Raw genomic sequence first — 16,066 nt, 5'->3', positions numbered from 1 at the left:
ATATTCATGCAGCCGCTCAAAAGAACAAGGTAGCTCACATGTGCTGATGTGGCAAGATCCTGCACTCCAAGGCACTGGGTGAGAAAGGAAGGTGCATAAGTCTATAAATAGGACGACACTAGTAACATACATGTTATTCCACTACATACTAACGGTACCATGTATGAAACCTTGAAGCTGTGGTTACTCCTAGGGAAAAGGACTAAGGATTGCCTCGGTGGGGTGACTTCCACTTTTATAGTACACTTCTAAGTTCTTTCAATTTTCACCATTTATACGTAATAATTGTATTTACTTTTAAAATATGGAACGCTCCATGAATTTGGGCGTCACCCCTGCACGGGGCCGTGCTAATCTCTGTATTGTCCCACTTTCAGTATATGTGCTGCCGAAGTGAGCACCTAGTTATCTTTAAAATACAATGGGCGCCAGGCTCAGTGATTCCGCTGGCCCCACCAGATCACTTGCCATGGGAAGACTGGGGTGCTAGGCATTCAAGGCCCCTTGTGGGTCGGCCACGCCAACCTCACCCCAACCTCCCGGACTCGGCAGAATCCTGACTCCCCGCTTTTTCATACCATGTTGTGTCCCCAGTGACCCCTTCACACCACCAGTGTCATCTGTCCTTTTCCCGATAATCCCTTCTGCCACCCCACCCGCCCCTGCCGAGCCAAAAGGTGTTCTAGTGGCAGGAACGCCAGCCCAGGTCGCTCCCTCTTCAGAGCAGGAAGTATCCACGCCCCGCTGCTCTCAGCAGTCCCTCTGAGAATTGCACTCAACCCAACAAGCCACCCAACCCAAGGTCCCCCCAGTTCTGGGGAGCGGTGCACAAAGGTTTGTTGAAAGGCTCGGCACCTCACCTCTGGTGGGACCCAAAGAATCAGAAATGGCCAAGGCCTCAGGTGCACACCCACCAGCTCAGTCTCTCCTCCACCCCATGCTGCCACCCTCTCTCCCCGCAGGGGCTGATGAAGGCTCTCCCCACACTTTCACCTGCCCATCTCCATCTGTTTCCTGGGGAAGCTGACCTGAAACATCAGCTGTGTAACCTTGGACTTACTCCTTACACTGTGTCTCCTCATCTTCAGGGCCCAGCACAGTGCCTAACACATAATAGGCACTCAACATTTTTCTTGAATATGGAAACGACACTGACCTCGCAAGGGCTGTGCGAGGATTACAGAGGCTGTGCACGGGCCTGGCCAGAGCAGGCCTTGATGCTCTGAACAAAGAGATGAGCTGCGCAGGGATGTGCTGATCCATTAACCAGGACAGGGTGGGAATCTACAAAAATACTCAGCTGTTCTGCAGCCACTGTGGGAAGTGTCCACAATTTAAATAATCCCGTCAGACACCCATGATGTGGTTTTGAAGCTAGTCCTCAAAACAAGGTAGATCCTATTAGCCCAAGTTTCAGATGAAGAAACAAACTCAGAGAGGAAGACTGCGTGGGCAGAGCTGGGGCAGGTCACACTGCGGGGCCTGCACTCGTGTGGAGGCAGGTGCACTGCATGGCCCACATGCAACTACGGCGCCCCTGCGGACAGCACCCTCACACCAGCACAGGCTCCAGCGCACGGGAAGCACTCTTTATTGTCAGCGGGACCCCAGGCTCGGCCCGGGATGCACGATCTTCAGTGGGGGAGGGAGAGAGGACTTCGGGCCTCAGAAAGGGCCTTGGCTCACACAGCGCCGTGCAGATACAGAGCTAAAAACTTCTTGAACGTCTCTGGCTGGAAGTCAACTGGCCCAACAGGTTCCTGAAAAGAACACAGCCCATTAGGATCCTCTAAGTTTGATGGCAGCAATTAAACCAAAGGTTGATTTCACGTAAATCCTAAGTGCCTGGACAGTAATTGTTTCTCTCTCTCATGGACCAAGGAAGGGCCTGGGGCATTGGCACCAGAGGGGTACCCAAGAGTCAAGAGGACATGAAGCACTCCCAGCTGCTTCTCCAAATCTTAACCCGACCTGACCTAATCCCTCTGACTTCACCCACTACAAACCAATGGTCTGTTGCTCCTTTTCATCCCAGGAACAATAAACAAGCCCTCGCACGCTCCACACATTTATCAGGCACCTTCTCTCTGTACGGGGATGTGCTGGAAACCCGCAGTGACGTGAATGGGCCCCTGCCCTCACAGAGCTTACAGCCAGGTGGTCAAATGGGACAATAAAAGATGATACGCCTCATAGCAGAAGCAGGAAAAAGATGGGGGGGGGGGGGGGGAACACAGGAGAAAATGACTAACTCATTGACTTCCATACACAGAAGAGATCATGTATTAATTAGTCTTTTTTTGGGGGGACGGGGGGTGAATCTTAAAGGGCAAGTGGAATGGGGCAGAAAGAAAAAGAAAAGGAGGGAGACTTCAGAGAGACCAGTACATGTGCTGTACAGAGGGCCACACAACGGCAGGAAGAGCAAGGGCGAGGAGGCTGATGCTGTGGGGCTGGAGGGGGTGGGGGAAGAGGCAGGTGGGAGCAGGAGCTGAACTGGAGAGGGAAAGAGGAGCCACTGACCACACCAGGACGGCCTGGCACTCAGTGTTCTGGAAGGAAGAGGAGAGGCATGCAGGAGGAGGGGGAGCAGAACTGAGGGCGGAGAGGCACGGAGGAGGTGGGTGAGGCTGTGCAGGTGAGACACGCTATGTCTGGGGCAAAGAGAAGGGCCCAGGCCCGGGAGGAATTTCAAGGGTAGAAACAACACTGTGCTGGAGATCTAACTATACAACGACATGCTGACAATGTTCAGAGGCTGAACAAGGCCCTGTGTGGGACATGGGACACAGCCAGTCAGATCCAGCAGCGCCCTGCTCTGTTCTCTCACCCCGATCCCACTTTATGGCTCTTCAGTGCTTTTCACTGCCTGAATTTACATTATGAATTTAGATGCTGTGCCGCCCACCCCACAGGAAGCAGGCCTGCCTCAGCTGACACTGGGAGGGCAGTGGTCATGGGGGGAACTCCCTCCCTGTGGAATGAAATGAATGAATGCATCGCTCACGGGCCCTGCCTTCAAGGAGCTTGGAGCTGGGTGTGAGGGAGAAAAACATGTAAACAGGTGATGCAGAATGTGATCGTGTATGATGGAATACAGGAGCTGTGGGAGTGGGCTGGTGGGTCCTTACGCTAAACCTGGAAGGACAAGTGGAGGGTGGCCAATGGGAGGAAAATGGGGATGGGGTGGGGTTGGGGGGTGGGGAGAGGCCTCCTTTGCAGCATCCACCAGGATCCTGAGCTGCTTAAGGGCAGGGCACCCTGGGGAGCTGAGGTGCTGGGCGTGGTGGTGCAGAAGGAAGCGGGAGGGAGGGGAGGAGCTGGGCAGGGCTCAGGGTGGAAGATGTTGTTTTAGGGGATGGGCATGGCTGAAGGAGCCCTCCAGTCAGAGGTCCTGAGCACCAAGCTCCTAAAGCCAGGGCCCCACACATGAGTACCCCCTCAACCCCATTCCTGCTCACCCTGGGGAGGGAGAGTCACGGCCCTGCTCCATCACAGGCTGAGAGGCTGGACTTACCACCACCACCTTCTTTTTGATCACCGGGAGGCACCAAAAATGCTGATAGAGGAGCTGGTCTGAGTCCACCCAGACCAGATTCTTGATGCCCTCGCCAGAGGCCAGATCTGTGGTGTTCAGCTGTAAGACCAGGAAGTGGAAGACACGGCCATCGGTGCCCACACTCTGCACGACTACTGGCTGCTCCAAAACCTTCGTGTCGCTCTGAGAGGAAAAGGGGACAAGTAATCCAATGGGAATTGTGGAGTGCAAGTAAGAGCACAAACAAGGCAGCTTCTCTCCTGGCCTTTAAGACAATGTCCACTCCCCTCACTGGTTTCACCACAAGACAATGAAAACGGAATAAGGAGTTCAGGGCACTGACCAGGGCCAGGCCGCCCCCCCTCGCCCAGCCTGGCTTTGCCTGGCCTGATCCTTGTGGCCCCAGGGTGCCTGGTCGTCAAGTTGAGCACACTGAAGTAATAATTCCTACCACTGAGAGGGGATAACTGGCAAGCGGCACAGGACAGGAAATCCTCCAACTCCTGGTGACATCAGCTCTATCAAATGTGGGCCTGGAGGGTCATTGGATTAATGCAGTCTCACTCCATTCTCATTCCATGACAGATGAGGAAACTGAGATTCAGCGAGGCAAGTGGCTTGTCTAAAGGCATAAAGGTGTGTGACAGCAGACCCCTCTGAACCCAGACTGGCTAGGCCTGGCCATGCTCATCTCCACACCCGCCGGCTCCCCAAGCCTGGCATCCTGGAACGCAGGCAGTCGTCCTGCCTGGGCTTCATGCAGCTCTGAATATGCCAGATTCCTGGGTGACCACTCAGCCATGTCAGCTTCGGGGTTTCACCAGTCAACCTATTTGCTAATTCTCTTTCAATTAGTGCCACTTGCTAATAACAACAACACTAGCAACATTTGCTGAAGACCTCTCATGTGCCAGGCATTGTGCCACACATTGTGCCAGGTTTTACATAAAGTCACTTCTAATCTCATAAATCTTGCAATATATTCAAGAGATATTCCTTAACAGATGAGGAAACCGAGGTTCAAAGAGGTGGTATAATTTGCTCGAGGTTACCACTGAGGTGTGAGCCAAACCCCATGCTATTAAATCACTTAAAACCCTACTGTTCTGGCCCTAGCCAGTTTGGCTCAGTAGCTAGAGCATTGGCCTGTAGACCGGGCTTGATTCCGGTTAAGGGAACATACCTCGGTTGCAGGCTTCTCCCCAGCGCAGGCCCTGGTCAGGGCGTGTGCAGGAGACAACCAACTGATGTGTTTCTCTCACATCGATGTTTCTCTTTGTCTTTCCCTCTCTCTTCCACTCTAAAAATAAAAAAAATCAATGGAAAAATATCCTCGGGTGAGGATTAACAAAAACAAAACAAAACAGTCCCTACTGTTCTGGTCTATACCCAGTGTCCCCTGTGTCCACTAGCAGCATCCCTTCTCTCTCTCAGCAGGGTCCCAGCTTGGATGACAATCATGTTTACCCACGGAGACTCGGCAGCAATCAGTTTCATGACTGCTACCCACCAGACAGAGATCCGCTGGCAGCCCCTTGAAGCACAGCATCCTTGATTCGAAAATGCTACCTACATTCACCCCTTCGGGGACTCTAACGTTAGGAATAGCTAATGTCAGAACTCAGTATGGGCCACACTGGGACTGCTGGCCTTAGAAATACCTGTTCTCAACTGCATGAGAAATAAATAAAAAGAAAAGTGCCTCTAAGTGTTAGCTGAGAATTCTGTATTGACTCTTATCTCCCTCTACAGATCAATAAAGCTGCAGGTAGTACATAAATTTCTCAGCAATTTTACCTTTTACACAGAGGCTCTTCCTATAATTGCTCACCTTCACATCCCCAGGAATAATTTGTACCTGGAGGGGCTGGGGGGGGCCTCCTTTCTACCCAACTGGGTGGCAATTAGTGACAGCGTTGCTACCCGCGCTTTGCTGGCAATAGCTGGCACAGAAGCTACAATGAGCCTGCAGGCCTGGAACCCAGCCCGGGATGATCTCTGACTCCTTCCCCTGCCCTAGAGATGGGAGGCAGCACGTCCTTGGAAGGATCAGGGCTCCAGTGCTTGCCGACCTACTCATTAGCTGTGGGCTCTTGGGCACGTTACCTAACCTTCCAGAGTCTTTGGGAAATACATAGAGAATAGAAATGAAGATAACCTTACAAGGACTGGAAAGACACAAGAAGGTCACATAAAGACGTGACAGCTGCTAAACTCACGGCTGTGTCACCGTGGGCAGTTACTTAGCCTCCCTGAGCCTCAGTTTCATCATCTGTAAAATGAAGCTAATAGTCTCTGCCACAGGGGGTTGCTACACGGACTAAACAGTGCAGTGGTTGCAAACTTGAGCTTGTACCAGCATCACCCAGAGGGCTTGTCCAGCACAGACTGCCAGGCCCACCCCCCCAGTTTCTATACAGTAGGTGTGAGGAGGGTCTGAAAATCTGCACTTGCAACAAGTTCTCAAATGATGCTACTGTTGCTAATCCAGCACATTTTGAGAACCACTGACATAAAGAACCCTAATTAAATGACTGCATGTAGCAGATGCTCAAACCAGGCAAAGTCTATGCCACTCTCCATCTCATGTGGCTAATCACTTCCCCAACCCCACCTAGTTCCCAGATGGAGTGTGATGGACAATAGAACATTCTGAATTTCCTCACTCCTCCAGGAGGGCCTCAGGCTCTAACCAAGATCCAGAAGTCAGCAGCAGCTCCCAGAAATGCTTTACCCCAACCTTGAGATAGCTCCATGTGGCAGCCACTCAGCCTGCATTCTACACCATATAGGTCCCTGAGTGTAGGAAGCAGTTATAGGGTTAAGCCTCTGACTGACCTGCTGGCAAAGTCGCAAACAAGTCCCAGAGAACTGTGCCCTCTTAGCATAATTAAGCTTGATCTTGTGACTGCTCCCTAGATCTTTCCTGGGTAGCTAATGGGCTGTGGGAGGGGCAGCAAGTACTGCCAAAACAAGTGAAACTTACAAGAACATTGTAAATTACCTTGTTTGCCCCTGACTATAAATAAAGCATCAGCTTTGCAGTCTGGATCTTTCTGTGGCCTCAGCCAGGCACAGAAGATCCACCTAGACCCAGCTTAATCTCTTTGTCTGTCTTTTTCTTCATCCTTCACCACCCTCCCTCAGGCTCCCGAACCCTTGGCTGTGCTGGCGCAGCCCACCTGAGCCCTCTTCCTAGAATCAAGGGGATACTACCAAGGGTATCTCGGGTCCCCAGCACCTGTCCAGACTTGGCAGGCAGGTCCAGGCCACTCTCCTGCCTGCCCAATGGAGCCTGGAGCTCCGGTTCTGATACTGTGCACAGAGGCGGTACACTGCAGACACACAACAGAAGCTGTAGGAACTGGGGACACCAGGTTCCCATCCTTTCTCCACCACTTACTGCTGTGTAACCCTGGAGAAGCCCCTGAGCCTCCCTGCGATTCAGTGGCATAATTTTAACACTGGGGTCCCAGTGAGACCATGTGGACTGTCATCAACAAACAAGGCAGCTTATGTAAAAGGCAGGCACAAAGCAGGCCCCAGCAGATGTCAGTTCATCTCTGCAGGGTGAGTGGAAGTGCCTGAAGTTCCTCTGTCGAGCAAGGATTCCTTCCCTGCACCCCTTTTTTCTGAGCAGTCTTCCCCCGATACGTACCCCATAGAGAAGCCGGGCCTGGGCCAGGGCATTGCCAAAGGCAAACAGGATCATCTTGGCCCTCAGCTGATCTGGTTGAAGGCGGTACGGTCGGATATTGGCTGACTCCAGCAAATACAGGGTGTGGGGATAGGGGTAAGGATAACCCTCCTGGAAACCTGCAAGACACACAACCGTGGAGAGGGCAGATTAATCGGCCTTCCCACACCTCAGGAAAGGCAGATACTACCACCCTCGCTCAGGGGCTGGCAAGCTTCTGCATGCCAGCCAAATCTGGCCCCCTACCTGTTTTTTAAAATGAAGGTTTTTTACTATAGCACCACCCTGTCCACTCACTCATTTACATAAGGTCTACTGAGTAGCTGTGACAGAGACCATATGTGGCCTGCAAAACCTTGACTATTTACTATTTGGCTCTTTACAGAAAATGTGTGCCAACTGTTACAGGTGGTTCTTGCGTGAATCTAACTCTACCCCTTTTTCATTCGAGCACACGGTTGATGGTGCTATCAGCAGAAGGGAAACCTGAAACCTATGGTAATTTTTTTTTTTAAGCACATCATTTGGCCCTGGCCGTTGTGGCTCAGTTGATTGGGATGTTCACCAAGGGTTGTGGGTTTGACTCCTGGTCAAGGCACATGCCCAGGTTGTGGGTTTGAGCTCTGGCCCCAGTTGGGGCACGTGTGGGAGGCAACTGATCCATGTTTCTCTCTCACATCAAGTGTCTATCTGTCTGCCTCTCCCCCCATCTCCTTTCCTCTCTCTCTAAAATCAATTTTTTTAAAAAGCAAATCATTTGCAAAATTCAATACTTTATTATTAGTAATACATGACTTGCCTCATACCTCACAACTATCTATACAACACTGGTGCTGAGAATCCAAGTTTAGTGTGTGCTCATCTCAGCCATGACCCTGTCAGTCATCATTCTCCTCTCCTGCAGGCTCTGGCAAACCCTTAGTAGGCTGGGGGCTTCTAGAATGAGTAACCTGCATTAGTGAAAGTAGGTGAAAAGGGGGAAGAAAGAGGCTGGGAATATGTAGGCTCTGAAAATCCCAAAGAGCGCTACTTAAGAGAGACTTGGCTTTCCCATCCACTTCAATTCTTGCTTCGGTCCCTCAGCACATGTAAACACCCAGCACTCAGCACTCCCTCTGTGCCAAGCTCTAAGACAGGCACCAGGAACAGGCCACGCGGAGCCTGCCACTGCCTTTGAGGAACTCACAGTTCAGAGGGGCAGACGGACAGGAAAACTGATCCTAGAGGGACATGTCAAGATGCAAGGTGAGTCAGGGGCTATGGGAGGAAAGATAACAGGTCCTTGAAGAGACCGGAGCATTTCTGGGAAGAAGTGATTCCTGAGATGAATTATGAAAGGTGAGGAATTATCAAGCTGAAGACAAAATGAGGCAAATCGTCAAAAGCTCCAGGTAGAGGGAAGAGAGTGTCAAAGCATGAAAGTGAGAAAGGGCACGATGTGTTAAGGATAGCAGGAATAACAGGAGCTTACAGGGCAGCAAAGATGAGGCTGGTGAGAGAGGCAGAGGCCAGACCTGAAGGCCTTCACGTGATAAGCTAAGGAATTCAAACTTTGTCCAACAGACAGTGGGAAGTGGGCCTGGAGAGAGATGGGATTACTTTTGTTTTGGAAAGGCCAAACTGTGAACTAGACGGACGGGAAGGAAAACAGCCGGGTCACACTGACCAGCTGGGAGACTATGTCTGTCATGAGGCTGGGTGAGACAGCAGGGACTGGCCGAGGCCGCAGTTGTGGAAATGAAGAGAGGTTCAGGAGACAGTACGGCTCATAAAGACTGAGCGGACAGCAGGAGTTGTGGGCCTGCCTGGCCTGACACCCCCCCCCCCCCCCCCCCCCGTCTCTGTCTGGGCTGACTGGGTAGACGGTGGTGCCTTGGATGAACAGCACTGCTCCAGGCCTGTGGGGCTTCCTCAGTCCTACCAGGAGGCTGGCCAGAGTCTACAGAGAAAGAGGGTCTTTCAAAGGACCCATGACTACAGGAAACATTTGGCCCCTGATCAAAGCCCCTCAAGCTGCCCATTAAAACTCTAATGTCACAGTGTTGCTCTTCAAGTGTCAAAAGCAAACTCAGCCTTTGAGCAAATTATTTATCCTCCCTGAACCTCAGCTGCTTGGCCTCTAAAGGGAGATGACAGTACCTGTCTCACAGGGCTGCTCCATGGATCTTAGAAGAACATGCATGTGAGGTGCCTCGGACAGAGTAAGTACTCAGCAGATCTTTCCCCTTTGGAAAAGGCATGTCTCTCATCTGCACACTGCCTGGAAGTCAAAGGCTCTGATGCTTACCCGTGTCGTCTTTCTCATCATAAACATTGGATTCCTGAAGACCAATAGTGGGAGATATGGGATAGAACGTCTCGAGAACATGATCCTTAGTAGCTTCAACTTCCTCTCTGGAGGCGATGGGGGGCAGAGGATCCTTGGCATTCAGCCGGGCTCCGCTAGTACCATCGACCTGAAGGAGAATAGACTCTAAAGGGAAGAAAGACGATTAGTCTAATCTGGTCTAAAGCCTTATATCAGCTTCGTCCTGCCATGCTCATCTTTTATAGCTTTCTGAGTGATCACCCTAATCACAGAAAACAAAACTTTGGTTAAGATATTAATCCTGGGACCAACTAATGGATTTTTCTTTTTATTAAAAAAAATATATATTATTGCCCTAGCCGGCATGGATTAGTGGTTAGACTGTCAGCCTGCGCATCAAAAAGTCATGGGTTCCATTCCTGGACAAGGGTACATACCTGCCTCTGGTTGGGGCGCGTGGGAGAGGCAACCAATCAATGCTTCTCTCTCTCTCTTTTTTCCTCTCTCCCTCCCTCCCTCTCTCTCTGAAAAAGCAATGGGGAAAATATCCTCAGGTGAGGATTAACAAAAAATTAAAAATATATTGTTATTGATTTTTAGAGAGAGAGGTAGGGAGGGAGGGAGGGAAGGAGGAAGAGAGAAAGAGAAAGAAAGAGAAAGAGAAAGAGAAAAAGAGAAAGAGAAAAAGAGAGAAATATCGATTGCCTACCTCCGCACACCCCCACCAGGGATTGAGCCTGCAACTTGGGCATGTGCCCTGACTGGGAACCAACCAGCACCCTTTTGGTGCACTGGAGGACACCAACCAATTGTGCCACACCAGTCAGGGCACATTCTTCTTCCTGTGTTCCCTTTCCAGTGACCCCCTAAGACCTGGTGGTTTCTGTAGGTTCGAGTCTGCTCCACACAGATCATCCCTGCTCGAAGCTGGAGACCCAGAAATAAGTGAGAGTTACTCTCTGCTCTCAAGAAGCTCAAGGTAGTAAGTGCTACAACAAAAGCATGAACCACACTCAGAGATCGTAGAGGTGGGAAAACGGGAAGCTTCCTGAAAGAGGCATTGCCTTCAAACCAGCTTTTGAAGGATCGCCAAGGGCAGAGTTTCTCGACTTTAGTACTATTCACATTTTGGACCAGATAATTCTTTGGTGAGGGAGGCTGTCCTGTAGATGTCTGACAGCATCCCTGACCTCTACCCCCTGGATGCCAGAACTCCCTCCCCACACCCACAGCCCAAAGTCATGTCACAATAAAAACTGTATCCAGACATTGGCAAATCTCCCCTCGAGGGCCACACTGCCCTTGATTGAAAACCGCTGGGTATGAGTTTGCCAGGCAAAGGAAGGGGCGAAAAGCATTCTAGTTAAGGAGTGACATGTGCAAAGGCACAGAAGTGTGCTACTCCATGGCAGAGTTTAGGGAAATGAATCCAGATGACCAGAGTATGGTATGGTGGGAGGGAGAGCAGAGAGAAAGAAGTACTGAGATTAGAAGCTCAGGAAAAGGCTATTAAACCCAGGATGTCCTCAGTAACCGAGAGTGAAAGAAACCAGGCCAGAAAGACTCTTAAGTTGGACCAGCATATTTGCTACAAAGAGACATGGGTGTACAGGAGAAAACTCACATCTGACTAATTACTGCCACTCTGAATGTGAATGACCTTTACAGAGGTCCCCACAGGTGGCCACATGCCACCACCAGGCAAAATGGAAGAACTTGAGAATGGTTTCATGAGAATTCTCCATGGATGCAAATGTTCCTCTAAAGATGTGTGGTTTTGCCGAAACCGGTTTGGCTCAGTGGATAGAGCGTCGGCCTGCGGACTGAAAGGTCCCGGGTTCGATTCCGGTCAAGGGCATGTACCTTGGTTGCGGGCACATCCCCAGTAGGGGTTGTGCAGGAGGCAGCTGATCGATATTTCTCTATCATCAATGTTTCTAGCTCTCTATCCCTCTCTCTTCCTCTCTGTGAAAAATCAATAAAATATATTTAAAAAAAAAAAAAAGATGTGTGGTTTTTTAGAAATAGTCAAATAGCTGTGCAATAGTAACAGATCAAGAATGAGGAGCTTGCCCAATTGGCGTGGCTCCATGGTTGAATGTCGACCTATGAACCAGGTCACAGTTCGATTCCCAGTCAGGGTACATGCCCGGGTTGTGGGCTCGATCCCCAGTGAGGGACATGCAGGAGGCAGCCGATCACTGACTCTAACCATTTATGCTTCTATCTCTCTCTTCCTCTCTGAAATCAATAAAAATATATTAAGGAAAAAAAAAGAACAAGCTTATGTGTTGTGTGGCCATTAAAAACTGCCATTTAATTAGCATGCAGCCTCCTTTATTGGGTATGTAAAAAGGGGATACTACATCTGTGAATAAATTCTGATCTACTTGTTAAAATAAATCATACCTATACCTCAAGAACAGTTTTCTAAAGTATTTCCTGTTTCCTCACATTTAATCTGCAAGGAAGATAAATGTGCCTGGACCTCTCCTAACCTTGGGTTTTAGCTTCTCCCCACAGACCACTCTAGTGTGGTTTCCAATTCACTTCCCTCCATATCCCTCCTCCAGTGACAGCTCCAAATGGGGCAGTTTAATTAGAGGTAATACTTGATGATGGGCCAACAAGTGCTCCTCTATTAATGAGGTTCACTAATTTCCTTAGTGGTGCCATTACCTCTGCAAAGCTGACTCCTTGCCAGGAAGTCCAGACTCAAAGGGGCAAGCTGGAGAAATGTGACCAAGCAGATGTCCTGAAAATCCCAAATTATTCCCTAGCCGGTCTCCCTGCTTCAGGTTTCCATTCATCAGAACACCTGTGTACTCTGAACATCCATGCCTGAGACACTTGAAATTTGGTATTCATTCACCCATCCCTTCAGTCAGCACCTATCATGTACCATGAACTTTTAAGACGCTATGGACAGAAGTTCACAGTGCAGTAGAGCAGACAGAAAAGATCCATAATAATAAAAGCGTAATATGCTAATTAGACCGGATGTCCTTCTGGATGAAGCCGGAGCTGCAAGGGAAGCCCGGGTCTCAGGTGCCTGCTGGGGGCCAGAGGGAAGCCCAGGTCCCGGGTGCCAGAGGGAAGCCAGTGTCGGCAGCTGGGGGAAGGAAGGACTACTCTTGCATGAATTTCGTGCATCGGGCCTCTAGTATTAGATTACAATACAGTATACTATGTACTATGAAAAAAGTATGCATAATGGGCATAAGGATCAGAGGAGGAATAGTTAACTTGTGGCTACTCACAGGAAGGGGGCATGATTTGAATCTTACAGGTAAGAATCCTAATATATAAAAAGAAAGGGGCCGTCACAACCAAAACAACGGGACAGACAACAGAACAGGCTGCATGGGGCGACAAGGCTGGCAGGGGGTTTAGTGAGGGATGACCAAACAACTGAACAGCAGGCTGCATGGGGTGACCAGGCCAGCAGGGGGGTTAGTGAGGGACAACCAAACGACTGAACAGCAGGCTGTGTGGGGTGACCAGGCTGGCAGGGGGGGCAGTTGGGGGTGACCAGGCCAGTGGGGGAGGTGGCAGTTAGAGGTGACCAGGCCGGCAGAGGGGGGCAGTTGGGGGTGACCAGGCCAGCAGGGGGGGCAGTTAGGGGCAATCAAGCCAGCAAGCAGAGGCGGTTAGGGTGATCAGGCTGGCAGGAGGGGCAGTTAGGGGTGATCAGGCAGGCAGGTAGGCAGATGAGCAGTTAGGAGCCAGTGGTCCCAGACTGTGAGAGGGATGTCCAACTGCCGGTTTAGGCCCAATTCCTGGGATTGGGCCTAAACCGGCAGTCGGACATCCCCTGAGGGGTCCCGGATTGGAGAGGGCGCAGGCTGGGCTGAGGGGACCCCCACCCCCCATTCACAAATATCATGCACTGGGCCTCTAATTTAAATAAAGAAAGTAGGAAAGAGCATTCCAGATAGAATGCACAGCATGTGCAAAGGTGTAAAACCTTGATGCCAAAAAGCTGCAAGTGGCTAAAGTGTAAATTTGGGCATGAGGAGTGATAGGCTGTAGAACAAGAGACAAGGCTAGAAAGACTAGCTGGTGGCCAAACCACAGAGGGCCTTGGGTACCATGATAAATGGTTTAAGCTACTGGGAGACAGTGAAGGATTTGGTATAAGAGGGACATAAGACATGCACTTTAGAAAGATCACTCTAGCAGCTACGTGGAAAATGGGTTGGAAAAGGAGAAAAGCATGCATGAGATACAAAGGCTTTTGCAATAGAATCTGAGCTTTGTGAGGGCAGAGACTCTGTGTGCTTTATTACCTCCTTACGTTGTCAACATTTAGGCACTTGCAGGCACTCAATAGATATGGCTGAATTAATAGTCTTGGAAAAAAGTGATTAAAAACAAAACGAACAGCCCTAGCTGGTTTGGCTCAGTGGATACACCGTCAGCCTGTGGACTGAACGGTCCCGGGTTCGATTCTGGTCAAGGGCACATGCCCAGGTTTCAGGCTTGATCGTCAGTGCGGGGGGGGGGGGGGGTGTGGTGGTGGTGGGGGGGGGGTAGGGGGGACTGCAGGAGGCAGCCGATCAATAAAAAATATATTTTAAAAAAACAAACAAAAAAGCTGAACTATGGCTAATGAAACTGAGGATGTGCCTAAGCCTACAAAATTGGACCATGAAGGATGGAAGTGAGGATATATATTGGGGGGCGGGGGGGACCTGATCATGTGAGCTGGTGGTAAGGCTAAGAGTAGAAAGATACAAAACAGACTAAAGCTTTCTGGCATACAAGATGACCAACCTCGGTTCCAGGTGGTGGATATCCTGGAGTTTTTGGCGCAGATCCGCCTGGCCAGAGCAGGATGCTTTAAAATCTGGGACTTACACAGCTGTATCAGACTGTCCACAATGACTGGGCTTGGGAAAAAGAAGAAACATTTGGAGACATAAAACAACATGTTGACCCCCAAATCCATCAACTGGAAATCTTACTGACTTGGGGGAAACTTACCAATAGGTCTGTCTCTTGGGGACATCTTCAGTGGAGTGCCAGAGACGGGCATGAGAGATCACGTTCAGTACACGTTCATCTTGGTTCTCTATGTGGTTCCGTGGGTCGTCAACAAGGCTAAGCACTTTGTCGGGAAGACCTTCAATTAACTTGGTCTTGGTAAGCCAGAGGGCCTGCTTTACACCTTTGGGATAGTCAGTCACCAAAAAAACAAACAAACAAAAAAGACAGTTTAGAATGAGATACTTAAGCCCACCTGGTAGCATCTTGGGGAAAAGGCTGGAGAGAGAGAGAGAGAGAGAGAGAGAGAGAGAGAGAGAGAGAGAGAGAGAGAGAGAGGCCAAGCCAGCCATCTGAGGGGTCAGAACTAACAATAAGGAGCAGAAACTAGAACAGCCAGATTTCAACTCAACTGCAGGAATGACTGTCTACTGATGAGTGGTTAATGACTGAGACAGTGTGAGCCGGCACCAGAGCAATTAAAAAGGGGCTGAGATGGCTGAGAGCATAAGGGTCTGTCTGTTGCATTCAGATCGACCCTCGGGGCAATTAGATCAATGGATGCCAACCTTTCAAAACCCAGATCTCTTCTATTAACTCACCCCCCAGTTCCTGACAGGAAAAGCCCCTATCTACCAAATGTACCTCATGTATTAGGATTAAACCCATGCAAACATTTAGAAATGGAATTTCTGGATTTTGCAGTGGAGCATAAAAAACCCTGGAGTGGGAGTGGAGTTTTAGTCCCGACACTGCCATTGTTCCTTAAACTTGAAAATGTTCTGGAAAGTCTGTAACAAAACTCTGTAAGACACAGAGCTAGAGAGACAGATGGGGGTAATGAAGAGATCAGGAACTTGACAACAAACTTAATCCAAACGCCTCTCAGAAAACAGGAATTACTACTGGCCCCATTTCGCACACGAAGAAACCGAGACCCTCAGAATTTCAGTGTCTTGCCCGACGCTACAGAGGGCAGGGGTCCGCGCTGGGAAGAAGAGCGAGGTCCCCTCCCGCCCGGCCTGGGGCCTCACCCTCCAGGAGGCGGCAGCGCTTGTGGAAGACGTGGCAGGTCCGGTCCTTGTACAGCGGATGCTCGTGATCTGGGAGCGGCCGGCGGTGCCTTGGATGCGTCCAGCCAGGATCCCAGGGCGGGAAGACCGGCCGCGCCAGGCCGGGCATGAAGTGCATCTTCCCCGCGTAGGTGATGGGCTCCAGTCCAGGGATTTCGTACACCCTGTCCAGGGGAGGAGGCTCGGGCTTCCGCGTGGAGCGGACGCCCCACTCGTACGCCTCGCGTCTCGGGGCCCCACAGCCCCCAAGGCCGAGCCCTCCGTGGCGAGCCAGCGCCAGCCTTGCGGGCCCCGACGCCAACGCCATGCCTGCCGACTTCGTCTCCTCAAGACCTCCACCTGGGCGCCGCCATCTTCCCGTGCGCAAGGCCTGCTGGGAACGAAAGGGGCTGGGCGCCAAGCCTCGTCCTGTGAGTGGCAGCCACTCGAACCAATCAAGGCCAGGGCGTCCTTGTCTTGCCCCA

At 50.6% G+C, this 16,066-nt stretch overlaps 1 protein-coding gene across 1 annotated transcript; it reads right to left on the bottom strand.

Annotated features, from left to right (window-relative positions):
• Nucleotides 1-1,575: 1,575 nt before the first annotated feature.
• Nucleotides 1,576-15,971, bottom strand: MRPL37 (mitochondrial ribosomal protein L37). Its single transcript, XM_079776658.1, has 7 exons — nucleotides 15,564-15,971; nucleotides 14,530-14,713; nucleotides 14,320-14,435; nucleotides 9,523-9,708; nucleotides 7,197-7,354; nucleotides 3,518-3,721; nucleotides 1,576-1,760 (listed from the first exon to the last, which is right to left on the bottom strand). The coding sequence occupies exons 1-7, from the start codon at nucleotides 15,907-15,909 to the stop codon at nucleotides 1,683-1,685; spliced, it is 1,272 nt and encodes a 423-aa protein (XP_079632784.1). The 5' UTR covers nucleotides 15,910-15,971; the 3' UTR covers nucleotides 1,576-1,682.
• Nucleotides 15,972-16,066: the final 95 nt, after the last annotated feature.

The sequence above is a fragment of the Cnephaeus nilssonii genome (assembly GCF_951640355.1).
Source record: "Cnephaeus nilssonii genome assembly, chromosome: 7".
Classification (NCBI taxonomy): Eukaryota; Metazoa; Chordata; class Mammalia; order Chiroptera; family Vespertilionidae; genus Cnephaeus; species Cnephaeus nilssonii.
The sequence above is the reverse complement of the archived record's forward strand: the minus strand, read 5'-3'. Positions and strand labels throughout refer to the sequence as shown.

What these genes read in the sequence shown, in the direction of transcription:
- MRPL37 (XM_079776658.1), bottom strand. Translation starts at nt 15,909, where the DNA reads ATGGCGTTGGCGTCGGGGCCCGCAAGGCTGGCGCTGGCTCGCCACGGA. An exon ending in CCCAAGAGACAGACCTATTG is followed by an intron (nt 14,436 to 14,529) that starts GTAAGTTTCCCC and finishes CTTTTTCCCAAG; the next exon opens with CCCAGTCATTGTGGACAGTC. An exon ending in TCAAAAAGAAGGTGGTGGTG is followed by an intron (nt 1,761 to 3,517) that starts GTAAGTCCAGCC and finishes TGTTCTTTTCAG; the next exon opens with GAACCTGTTGGGCCAGTTGA.